The sequence below is a fragment of the Vidua macroura genome, chromosome 1 (genome assembly GCF_024509145.1).
Source record: "Vidua macroura isolate BioBank_ID:100142 chromosome 1, ASM2450914v1, whole genome shotgun sequence".
NCBI classification, from domain to species: domain Eukaryota; kingdom Metazoa; phylum Chordata; class Aves; order Passeriformes; family Viduidae; genus Vidua; species Vidua macroura.
In genome coordinates, this window is record NC_071571.1 from 85,262,673 (window position 1) to 85,276,167 (window position 13,495).

Genomic DNA, 13,495 nt, shown 5'->3' on the forward strand with positions numbered 1-13,495 from the left:
AAGTTATCTTTTCCAGCAGTGCACACTGAAGCTCTCCCTGGGATCCTAGTAAGAAGGGGAATACTGGACAAGTAAAGAACAAAGTGCTCACAGAAGAGCAGTGCTCTCATGCCACCATTCCTCTTTGGCAGCAGAGGGACTACATCAGATTATTTCAGACATAAGCAGAGATAGAAATACTTAAGTCAGAGCTGAATTGGGCCTGCTCTTCCATAGTCCTTGTGTGAAGTCAATTATCTCATCAATCATGCTTTGCCCTGGGGCTCTCTTTCCCTATTAACTTGAAGAAATGCAAACATGCAAGAGCAGTAACACGATGTTACGCTTTGTACTGATTTGTGGATAGTAAAATGTTAATGTCAGTGCCATCTCTGGTGAACAACAGCCTGATGCAAGAAATGGGTCATCATCTGAACACCCACTTGGAAAAAAAATTCCCCTTTCATATTACCTGCTGTTAGTATCAAATCCTGCTTCCACTGCAGAAGTTAGGTTCTGCCCCTGACTTCAACAGCAGCAGGATCAGACCGTTCACTGATTAAAATGCAAAGCTGCAGGTATCTCCTGCATGGGATGAATCCCCACAGGGAAAATTTGTCTGCATTTTTATTCATGTGAAGCATTTTAAGGCTTTCATTTACACAGTTCATTCAATAATAATGTGCATGCTGTATAATGGGGTACCTGATTAAGCATGCTTAAGTGCTTTGCTGGAGCAGGGCCATTTCTAGAATTTGAAGGTTTGCAATGATCATATGCTCAAAATAGGCAAGCTAGTTTGGGGAATTTCTCACCTGACTTAATGGGCTTAAATAGGATCAGCATAAAAGGGGGAAATTTGGAAATGCCTTTGAGTTTGTTTCTTTTCAGTGTCAGTTCATCCTCAAATTAGGCTGAGAAGGTCACGCAATTCTAGGTTTTAAGCTTGTCTATGAAACCCTCCAGTAACTTTTAAACTGGCTACCAGCTTCTCCTGAATGAGTCAGGAAGGATAAGAACCTGAAGTTTGGTTACAAAAGTTTAATAAAGAGGTAGAAGGACAGAGCGCAGAAACTTTCCTCATATATGCGTAAAAGCTTATTTTCTATTATCTACCAGAGATACTGAGAGAAGGATGCTGTGAACAATAGCAAAAATTCAGCCTGAAGTGTGATGGGGTTCAGATATCAGAGAACTCAGTCATTAATACAGAAGTTCAAAAGAAATGCTTAAGGAATTACTTGATGTTGTCTGGGGGAAGAAAATAAGAAAACAAAGAAGAAAAAAAGAAAGGAGAAATTCTCAAATCTTTTTGGATTTGAAAATCAAGACCCTCAGGGTCCTGGGATTTTAAAATCCATCTATTTTTCTCCTTTTTATTCATTTTTATCTTTTCTCTTTCCTGTTCTTATCCCTAATTTAAAAAAAAAAAAATCAAAGACTATTAAAAAAAAAAAGGCACCTTCTCTTTTAAACTCCATAGAACCAGGTAATTTTTTTCCTAAAGCCATTACCCAAGAAGTGTGTTTGAAACTTTTTTTAGCAGGTGGCCACTGTTGCACTTTGTACAGTACAGTTTGTACAGTAATGCTCCAACATTACATTAATTCTCCTGGTTGGTCATAATTTCAGCATGGTATTATAAATCTTTCCACTCACCTTGGAGCAGCCCCTCTCAAACCAGCACAGAATCAAGCTGGTGGTTTGTTATTATTCTTCTCATTACAGCATGAAAATTTAAAGACTTCTGTCTCAATTACTATCATCCTGCTAATTTTCTCACAGACACTAATTTAAGTCTGTGGAAAAAAACACAAAGAGTTTCCCCGTGCAAGGATTTTTTGTGTAAAAGAAAGCAAACGATACATTGCCAAAGCCTTGTATTATGAACAGTGGTATGTATCTAATGTACTCTGGAAGTGAAGAAAAGACTTTCTAGTACAGTCTGTGTCCTTTGTAAGAGCAGACTGAAGACAAATTATTTTATTTTGGGAACATCTGAATCCCATTGATTAGCATGATGAATACAGAACAGGAAAGCTGCCAGGTACAGAGGAAGCTGGGCATGTCCACAAGGGAGTGGAGCAAACAAGCAAATTACAATATATGCATGCCTTTTTTTTTTACCTAAATGTTTTCATTTGGAAAATTTGGACACTTAAACTTCTAAGTTTCTGTAACTGACTGGACAGTTAATCAGCATATTGTTCTAATTCTCTGAAGGCAAGCAGAGAAGGGTTTTAGAAGTAAAAAATACAGTTTTAAACTGTAAGTAATCAATAAAATATTCACACACATTGTATTTAATTGAAATATGATCTCTTCTGGGAAGAAAAAAAAAAGTTTCTTATTTTTGGGGAGAACTGTAGCATAAAAATAATTGTGTCACTCCTAAGCATTGATTTAGCACGTCTGAGGCTGGGAGTACCCAAAAAGGGTTTCAGAACAAAACCAAGATACCAATGCATTCACCCAGTAGTCCCCAAAGTGTCATCTACTTCCAACACCACCAGGAAGTTCTATAGGGTGGCCCTTCTACAGTCCTTGGCAGTCCACTGTAAGGCTTTCTGGAGAACAAGGCTGTAAGAGTTTGTTTACCTTCCAAAATGGTCCATCTCTTACAAGTAAAAGTTAAGTAAACAAGGCTCTTATCTTGAACTTAAAGCCACTAATTATTTTTTCTTACAGTCTTTATAATTCTCATATAATTTGTCATACTTCTTATGCTTTAAGAAGTATATTCATTCAAATCTTGACTGTTTCATCCACAGATACACCTTAAAAATAGATCTCTTGCATGTTTCCACATAGTTTAGAAAAAAACGTTGAAACTATTTCCTCATTAAGTTTTATGCTTTTACAAACTGTACCTCTTGTCAAATGAAAAAATTGAGGAAAAAAAAAAAACATGGAAGAGAAAAATACTTACCTACATGTTTCAAAAATCAGAAAACAATAATGATTTGTATTAGATGCTTGAAAAGTAGAAAAATTAGTTTTTTTGTTTGCTCTAATAAGTAAGCAGATAATCCCCTACCAGTCTTTTGCTATTTATGGGAGGGCACCATATATTTAGCAATTTTATTTTCACCTGTTAATCACTATAGTCTTAAAAGAAAAAATTGTATTTGTCCATCATAGTCCTCCTTTCGTGGTCTTTCCATCTTCTTTTGTTTTATGTCTTTGTCCTCCATTACACCCAGCCTTTGCTTATAGTAGTAGGTTAGAAAGTAGAAAGTAATTATTTTATCCATGCCAGGAACCACAATTATGGAATCCACAAAAGGAGCTGACAAAAGAGAAGCTGTCTCTGCTCTCAGCCTTTACTCCCTCATGCCTGAAAACCCAGAAGTAAATGTGCATGGCCAGAATTCTCAATTTCTTAGAAGAAAGTAGGCAGGCATTTTAGTCAGTGTTTTCTGACTTAGAAGTGGTAATAGGAAAAGCTGAGTATGAGCATCTCTGAGGATGGATAAGCACTTTGGTATTAGAATCATCACCTACCTGGAACAGAGAAAAAATTTCAACAGTTTGTTTACTGCAGCTCCATGAGCATTGCCTGCATTTGAATCAGTAGGAACTTGCACTATATATGCCACTTAAAGCACCACCCTTCCAGTTTTATTTGGCCCATAGCCTATGTGTAAACCTGGCATTACTTCAAATTCACACCCAGGATCAAAGTTCTCACACACACACTTGCACCACATGCACGTAGTTGGTTGAACACAGATGTTTAGCCCCACTTGTTACTGATGAAGTGAAAATTGTTCTGTGTGTATGGCTGTGACAACTTCCTCACATTCCACCATTCTAGGGCAGCAGAGTATGCCTAAGATGCCCCTCAGTTATTAAAGGTAGAGCTCCTGTAGTTAAAACTGCTCTTCTTTTGATGAAGGAAGAGGACAACAGGGAATTTGGTTTCACTTGGAAGAAACATTCACAGTTTATCCACAGACCACTTGGACTGCAAAGCTGGTCTGCAAGGGAATTAACAAGAGAAATGTCTTGACAGGATGGGAGAAGGGAAGCTCAGGTTTATTCCACACTACATGAAATAGGTAAGTAGCCAGTTAAAAATCTAAATACCAGGAAATATGTCTAGAAAGACTATTTGATGCACGGGGGTCCAGTCCCATACTAATGTAACCAGAAAATATTTTCTTTGATTCAAAGTGATTGTGCTCCCTTAACAGTCAGAGTGACTTCTGGCTCAAAGTCTGCAAAATCACAACTCTTATTTCCAATACAGGCAGGCAGCACAGTGTAGGGAAACGTAAGGGAATATGAAATTAGCCCCACTTTCCAACCAGTGTTTGGACCCAAGACTCAGTCTCCTTCCTTAGAATTTTCTCAAGGCATGAGAAAATGAAGAAGATCTGGTGACCCAAATGTATTATTTTCTTATTAGAAGTGAACAGAAAAAAAAAAATAAAATCTTTCATGTTCAAGGTACGTTCAAGGAATATAAAGGACTCAGTAGCTGATACCTGTTCAGTATGTTGCCAGCTTCTACAGTCATTCTTTCTTTCTTTGGACTTGATGCTTTCAACAGTCATTTACCACTACAAAATGGTGCCAGAGCACTACAAAAGAATATGCAATAAAAAGGAATAAAGCAGAGGATTCTTGCAGGGAAATATACAAGATCACCTCTCCACATAGCCACCTCAGCAAAAATCAGCATTTATTACCTGTAAGCTCTTCTAGATAAACAAAGAATTAATTATGTCACTTTTTGTTTTGTCAACTTCTTATGAATTTTAACAGTGGACTTCTCTAGCCACAGAGCTGCTATAGCAGAAACCTATGAACAAGAAGTGAAAACAGAGACAAATTTTGTTTCACTGTCCTTGAGGGGGGAGTCCATAGTTTTACAATGACATCAGAAAACAACATGGCTGTAATTTTCGAGGGATGGAATAAGTTCCATTCTGTCTTCTAAAATAACATGTATTTTTGTATGGAACGCTAAATGGTGCCTACTTCATGTACTAAATATATACTGAGAGTCATGGTAGTGACTTGGAGCCAAGCTCAGAAGACAGAACTGCTGTCATACATACACACACAGAGCCCAGCTTTCAAAAAGAGGCACTTTTATACTGTGACAGAATAATAAAGAGGGTTTAAACTGGCTGTACACATAAATGATGAGTGTATGAGAATCATGACCACAGAGTTTACTTTAAAAAAGCAGAACAAAGGGACAGATGATGGGCATATGATAGATTGGACGGTCATATGTTTAATAAACAAATGCATCATAAATCTTTGCAACTCATCATACAGTTGGAACCGGATGATTTCTCTGCCAATCATTTCCCCTTGGCACTTACTGGAGCACTCTAGATACCACAGACAGGTTTAAATAATTCCAGTTCAAAAAACAACAAGAAGAAAAATATTTCCTTTTTCCATTAATATATTTAGAATATTTTTCTCCATATATTACCTGCACATTTTCTGAAGATAAAAATGGAATGAGTTCAAAGTTTCGTATTATTCTACAACCTTCTCAATAGAAGAGGAAAAAAAAAATCCATCTCCCCAGTGTGAAAGACAACATTCATTTTGATCCTCAAAGATTCCAACTGTCAGGAAAATACCTGAAAGTATTACATGTCAAAAAGATATTTAAGGATGTTTTGAAAATCAGAGATTTTAGTCTCTAAGTGACTGAATTGCTGGTAATTAAGTAATTTGTCTGTGAAAGAAGATGGATACTAAACTGATCTGGTCATGACTTTAAAATTCTAAGACTGAAGCTGATAAGATCCCCCTGGCAGAACAGTCTATCTGTACTGGCACTAAACCTGACCGACTCCTATGCACTTAGGCATGTTTTAAGCACATATACCAACCATATGCACTAATTATCACACTTTGGACACAGCTGTTATAGATACAGAGGCAATATCTATGCAATATAACAGCCAACCAAATATGCCACCATACTTTGAGAAAGCTTAAAACAGAAATTTGAGCTTGCATCTCCAAGACACCATCACAGTGGCATCACCTGAAAATATAATTTTATCTTCATTTTTTATTTGTGATGAAAATGATTTAAAAATAATCTAGAAACAATTTTTTTTTTAGTTGCAGAAAAAAAAACTCCAACAAACTACTCCAAAAAGGAAAAACTTAAAAACTTTGTGTAAGTCTGGAATCTATCAGGTTAAAATTCACTTTTAGTGTTTTTTCTTGCTCTCCTACTTTGAATCTGAGACAACACCGGCTCCCTCTGGTGGCCAACGTACAAAAGGAATTCAGTTAAAATCTTGGGCGCCACGAAGCTTAATCTGTTTCTAATTCACTGGATTTCGTATGAGTTGAGAACATTCATCAGAATAGGTTTAATCATGAATTATACATCTGTCCTTATTCCCTAAGAGCACTGAATATCACTGACATTGGAGTTGTAAGACAGGAATTTGTTTTGATTTATAAGTTATCTAGGCATTTATTTGTTCTCCAGAAAGGGCTCAATGATATTTTCCCTTTTTTTTTTTGATTGCTTATTTGATTTTCACCCCAGATATTTTAACATGAAGGACAGTATTTCAACAAGGTTGTTTGGTAGTGCAGATAAATCCTGAGTCTATTAAATGTGTTTCTTACTAACTCTGGTAACAGCATTTTGGTGAAAAATTTATTATAGTGGTGAATTTGTTATTAACTTTTCCATGTCATTCTCACTACACTTCCAATGTCTCTAAGGTTAAAATAAAAGGAGCAAAACCAAGCCAATGTCCTTTCATATCACTGCTGACCTATGACTCCATCAAAGAGACCTAAACTGATAGTCCTTCCTGTTACTGAAAATGACAGAAAAACCCATTCTCTTTCAGAAGCTGAGTTGAGGAGCTCTTACAGATCCTGAGCTGAAGCTTGGAACAAAGAGGGATTCCCCAACAATACCTCAGGGCTGAGCTGGTGCTCAGGAACCAAACTTCCAGTGAGCTCCTGGTCCTGTAATCATGCTTTGCTTAAACCCCTCCAGGCACACATGGTATTATGCATTAACAGTTCTGAGACAGAGTATCTCTGCAACTTCACTCAACAGATTTGGATTTCATGAGTATCACTGAAAGTTTTTTCTGACACCGTGTACAGTACTGGGGGGTTTCAAACTATGCTAATGTCATAGTATAATTTCTTGTAACTAGGATGATTTCTTGTAAAGACACAGAAATCTTTCTTCTATATTTTTTTTTGCAAATTCTGTTTAATAGTATATCTATGTATCTGTAACTTATGAAATCGTAATAAGTAAATATGAGTGAACATAAGCAATGATCCTTCTTAAATCCTGAAAAGCAGAGCTTATTAGCTTAAGCTGGTCTTTAAAATGTTGAACCTAGGAACTTTACAAAAACTGTTAATTCTCCTGAACATATTTTAGAGGTAAAATTTGCATTTTAATTAAAGAAAAAGTAAATTAAGTGTAAATAATGAAGTTTTTGAGATTTCACCTACAACTTTTAAGAGCCTGAGGAGGCTACCTAGAAAGAGACTGCTATTTGTAGGAAACATGCCAGCTATGTAGAGAGGGGCCACAACTGTATCCTTTCAAAGCAAGGAGATTTTTCATTAAAAATGTGATTTTGTTGAAAACTTGTGCCACCTTTCAGTGAAAATGGTGTAAACGGAAAGAACTGCTTTGACGATACACAGTACTTTGTACTCAATATAAAACACTGTTTCACCACTTCATTATTTTTACACTAGTTTGAACTCCGTGAGCCATGTAACTGTGGAGTTACAAATAGGATGCAAATAGAGTAATGAGAATGGGTAAATTAGGTTCTTAATCGTCACATTGTGAACACATACTTGTTTTTCTTGGTTCTTTTTGAGAGAAGACTTACAATTAAACCATTGTCTTGTCTTAAGAAGGTATTACAAAGTACCTGGCAGCTTAGAGAGTTCAAATCCACTTGACTTTTATTAGAGGACCCTTAGGGTACTAAGTATACTTTCTAAAGAATAATTTAAAATGTACTAACTACATGTTATATTTGTATTAAAAACGGTCAAACCCCATTTTAGTCATATTTCATATTATCTGTAGGAATGCTTTGCTTTCTTATTCTCCATTTTGCCTACCTGGAAAGGAGTCAAGATTAACATGATTATTTGCTTGAGGGTAAAACAATAATTTTTCATCATTTAAATTAGAGTTATGTATTGCAAGTCACTCATTTAAATAACATGAATGTCTTAAAGCACAGTACATTCAAAGTACATGTGAGGTCAGAATAGTCCTGGGTGTGTGCACCATTACATTACAACTCATAAAGCCTATGTTTGTAGCTCAGGATTATTAAAAATACATGTCTTATGGACCATTCTCATGAAGAACTTCCTTTAGCACAAAGAAGTTTTTGCTAAGTACGGACCTATAGATGATATTTTAATTAGAACTCACTGACTATTCCTAGGACAAGAGCAAAAAGGAGACTTGTAGAACTAGATGTATCTTGAGCAAACAGCGTTTGTGTCTTTTGTTACAGAAATAGAACACACACCTCGATTTCCACAGCATGTCTCCAGCATCAAGATAGAATTACTCATATTATGCATCAGGATGAAAGCATAAGTAAAGAATATGAATCAGTGCATTTGGTATTGGTTCTCCGTATTCCTTTTCAGCCCCTTATAGATGCAACAGATCTTCCTGTTTCTTTTGCCTTGACAGCTTGATTGATAGCCAAGATACAGAAAGAATCTTGCACTTCAACTTGACTAGGCTATGCCCAGTACTAGTTTTGTTCCAAAGGAACAAAATAAATGCAATGAAAGGAAAATAGAGCAAATAGGGAATACAAAACTTTATACCTAGGGTAACAGAAAGAAAAAACAAAAAAAAGTTCTTAGAAACTTTTCATTAAAACTTTAAAAAATATGGAAAGTAAGACATCCTGTCCCAAGAACACACACTTTTGCAACACCAAATCAAAGCAAACCATAGCTCAAAATAAAGAGAATCTTTCAGAAAAGAAAGACAGATAATCATTCTGAGGCTGATATATAGATTTATATAACACACCATTCAGATCTGGAGCATACATCTCACAAATGAGTATGAACCACAGCCAAAAATAATGAATAGTAATTAAAGAGAATGTGCAAGTTTAAAAAGAAAAGCTAAAATCTCAATCAAAAAAAAAAAAAAAAAAAAAAAAAAAAGAAGGGTTTTTTTCCCAGCAGAGGAGGAAGGAAGGCAACAGAAGAATCAGGGTAGCAGAGGCAACAGGAAGTTCAGAAGTATGAAGGTCATAGGAAGAGGCAAGGTCTGTCAGACACGCTTGGAGTATGAAGGGAATGATGCACAACAGTAAACTGTTGGGGGAAAAGAGTAAAAAGGATAAAATTATAAGTATTGTGTAGGTCAGTCAGCAGAATGGCTAGCATGCTTAGTAACATTAAAGAATCAGATGCCCAAAAGAGGTGTAGGTGCATGGGCACGTGCTAAAATTTGGAATTCCACAGTTGCTCTAACTGCCTGGGTTCATGTATAAGTTAACTCAATCCTAAAAACACAATACTTACTGATACACAATATGTCTGTGAATTCTGCTCTACTTGGCTTGAATTTTAGTTCTCCAGAAGGAGCAAGATAGATGATATTGGAGATTCAACTTCATTCTTTAGCCTCAGATTGCCTGAATGAGTAAGAATAGTGATGGCAATAAAGGCCTCCTAAGCCACACCCTCAGGCATACTTACTTTAAAGACCACCTCTGAGAAAGAGAAGGCTGGGTCACTTGACACATGCCTTATGAAGCAGTGTAGCATGACAAGCCCAGCAAAACTCCCTGCACAGCAGCCTTCAGTTCTCAGCTGATGTAAAGCCACGTGTAAAAGAGTGAAGTTTCCTCTGTGTTTCTACCCATTTTTGCTTCAAGCTAACAAAACCCAACTCTTAGCATCTAGTCCTGTGAAAGACTATATATATCTATATCTATATCTATATATATATATAGATATAGATATAGATATATATTTACATATATATCTAACGTGACTGAAGAAATATGACTGAACTGTTTGTGAAACTGTCATAGCCTTTGCCAACTGGCTTGTATTACCTGTTCATATATCAGTGATATAAATGAAAAAAAATTAAAAATTAGATATATAGACAAGGCTCATTTCTGTTCTCGTAGTACCTTAAAATTGACCTGGTTTTATTCATCAACCAGTAATACACATGTCATCTACAGAAAATAGTGTACCCACTCCTTCACCCCTTAAAGACCTTCTAATTAAGGGATATTTGACTATTTTGATCTACAGTTAAAAGCAAGGGTAGGTTCAAATCATTATTTCATTTCTTCAAAGACAGCGCACTTTCTGAAATTTACAAATTAATCAGTTGTCAAGTCTTTACCCAGTGTAAGCCCTGAGTTCATAGTACTTTATCCAGAGCCAGAGTGAAAAACTTAACTTCAGGATCTCCTTCTACAGGAAGGTAGAGTATATAGTATATTCTTTCCCATAGAGCTTTTAATTTCTTACTGCATATATTAATGATAGTTCATGACTAGCCAAATAAAGGGCTAATGTGGAGTTTCATAGGAATACTGAATTTACTCTAAGGAGCTGGCTGACAGTTCAAGGCAGCAGTCTTTCACTATGTGCATTCTTTACCTCAGGTAAGTAGCACAGAGCTTATGATCAACTCACACATTTGGAACTTCACAAGCAATGTGACATAACCAAACACCATGCAACAATCTCCATCTCTGCATTCCCAAAGTACAGTCAATCTTAGAATCAGGCCGTGAACAATCTGATTAGTAAGATAAGGAAGGAGAAAGGATCCCATAAACACATCAATTTAAATGTGCACACAACATGCAGCTAAGGTTCTACCAGACCAAATGTTAGAGAAAAGGTTGGGTAATTAGAATAAAAATATTTAAGAGCAAAAACTGTGAGGAACTTTTGTATCCTTGTTTGTGGAAGAGATTCTTACCATTTAATACAGAAAAGCTCAAGTATGTTACTAAAGGCCATACTCATTAATTACTTACACTCCACATAAATCTGGAAAACTCAATGAACAATGATTGCCACCACTCTCTATGAAATGAAAATCCCTCAACCTGTGTCTCCCAAAGCACAAAGAGACAACTGTGTGTTTGCTGGGAGGGATGGAGGGAGGGAGGCAGGCAGGAAGGCAGGTAGGCAGGACAGTCCTTCACAGACAGTGGCAGATCATAAGGAGTGAGAATTTAAACTCCACATGATCACAGAATTTTAACTTATAAATGGGAATTTTTTCTCATGGAACACACATTGCTGTTGACAGTCACCCACCCAGCAAAGGAAGACCACAATTATTATCAGAGAAAGCTGTTTTGAGAGTGATTTCAGAAAAAAACCATATCTTTTAACAACACCTGATATCAGCAGTTTCTCATCCTCCCCACCTCATTCTATGAGAAAACACATTTACTGAGGTTAGAGTTAGGAAGATTGAAAATTTTGTTGTTCTTTGAATCTACCGCCCAAATCTTATTTGCACTGCTTGAGGCGTTCTCAGGCAATAAAACACATCGTTGCAAAACATTGTTCTTACACGGCTCAATCCCTAGGGTATCTAAGCACCTTTCAGAATGGCATTAGGCAATGTAATTAGCATCTGTCCTACGTGCTGCTGTCTCTCATGGGTACATCTATACACATTTCTCTTGTGTAAATCTACACACTTATCTTTATCTAGGTAGGACAAAGCATAATTACAGAGCTAAAACTCGTCCCTCTCCAACACTGATGCTTTATGTCTAAAATAAGTACCCACTAAGCTCTTGCTCTCAGTAAACTGAGGACAATAAAACTCACGTTATGTTTCTATGTATAAGCTTAATCAAATCCTTTTGGCTGAGATACTGTGTTTGTTTAAGAGCAAATGATCACACTGATTACATCAGGGCTGCATTGATTAAAGGGTATTTGATCAGCAAGGTAGATCAGGAAAGCATTGCAAAATAACAGTGATAGAAACTCAAATGAAGCAGAAATATTAATGCAAAGAAGACCACAATGGATTTTTAATAAAGAAAACATTGTAGGAAAGCTGATGGTATCTAGAACAAAAAGAAGATTTTAAGTATGATATGATTTCTGTGCATAAGCTGGTAAAGATGTCTTACGGTTAATCCTCAATAAAATTCAGGTTTTCTGTAAGTATAATTGCCTTAATTTCCATTGTTAGCTCCAATAAAACTTAACAATTTGTATCTCCTCAGCACAGATTTGACAAATAGTACTTTAGACTTAGCTGGTAATCAACAGCAAACACACCCACACTAATGTATTAGAGTAACTGCAACCTGCAGAGTACTTTTGGTAAACAAAAGGTCCTGGAAAGAGATCATCTGTCAAATTAGTAGTTAATGGAGACATTTCTCTATCCCATGGTTAGGAGACAGCCTCCTAGTCTTCAAAGGAAGTGCATCCATGAGATGTCATAATGTGCAGAGCTTTGCTGCTTTTACCAGCTCTACATGGGTGTGCAGGGCAAGCCCACAGGGAACATAATACATGATCAAAGACTTGGATTGTGTACAAAGATTTAAAGGCAGTCAATGGATAAGCACGAAAAAGCAGCATGAAAACATGCTTTTCACAAGTACATGGGCATGTGAAAAATATTGTACTGCTTTGTCTGATAACTATTATGCCCCAAGGTGAAGAGCACACAAAAGACTACTCAGAGATGCCAAGAAAGATGTACCCATTAGGACAGGAAGGCTTCTAACAATATACAGTGCCTGTAAATGGTTTGATTTTTCTTAAGGAAGACACTGTAGTTTTCAACCTAGACTGATAGACCCATTGACTCAAAGGAACTCATCTTTGGGGAGACAAAAAAATTGTTAGTACAGAAAAGCAAACATGGGGAAGTAATAAAAGACAAAAGATTTTTTTTTTTTTCAGTTGAACAAAGCAACAAAGCTTGATGGTTATTTTAAAATGTACAATGACCAGGTATTGCGTGCAAAACTCTCTCCAAGCAAGTGTTTTGCTTACTTTATATTAATTAGTTACACTGCATTGGGCATTTTGAAAGACAACAGGCTGGAAAAAGGAGGAAAAACAGACACGGATGTCTAAAGAGCAGAGAGGAAAGTCTGGAAAATCTACCCCTGAGAGTAATCATCAAAAGAATGGAAATGCGAATACATATATTTTCAAACATACGTTTAGGTACCAGCTCTGTTGGTGCTGTAACATCTGCTTCTCTGTAACACACTGTTGGATCCACAATGTCACTGCCAGGAGGAGGGTAAGGTGGGGGTGGGGGGATCACTAACTGGGGGGGACCACGAGTGGTGCCCCTAGGAGGCTTTTGTGGCACCTGCCGTCCATCACCTACAGGGGGATCAATTGACTTGTTACTTCATTGCAAGATAATGATCACTCTGTTCATTTTTATTTTTTAAAAACACACTGATTTTCCCTTACCCACATCCAAATCTCTCTGGATCTAGTTCTGCTC

The 13,495-nt window shown here is 36.7% G+C and overlaps 1 protein-coding gene across 2 annotated transcripts in view; it reads right to left on the bottom strand.

The window, feature by feature from the left end:
* COBL (cordon-bleu WH2 repeat protein) overlaps positions 1 to 13,495 on the bottom strand; it is a 155,914-nt gene that overhangs the window by 36,086 nt on the left and 106,333 nt on the right. For both annotated transcript variants that reach the window (XM_053991372.1, XM_053991363.1), the window contains one exon: positions 13,198 to 13,368. In XM_053991372.1, coding sequence (XP_053847347.1) covers positions 13,198 to 13,368 — 171 coding nt within the window. The remainder of the gene's footprint in view (positions 1 to 13,197; positions 13,369 to 13,495) is intronic.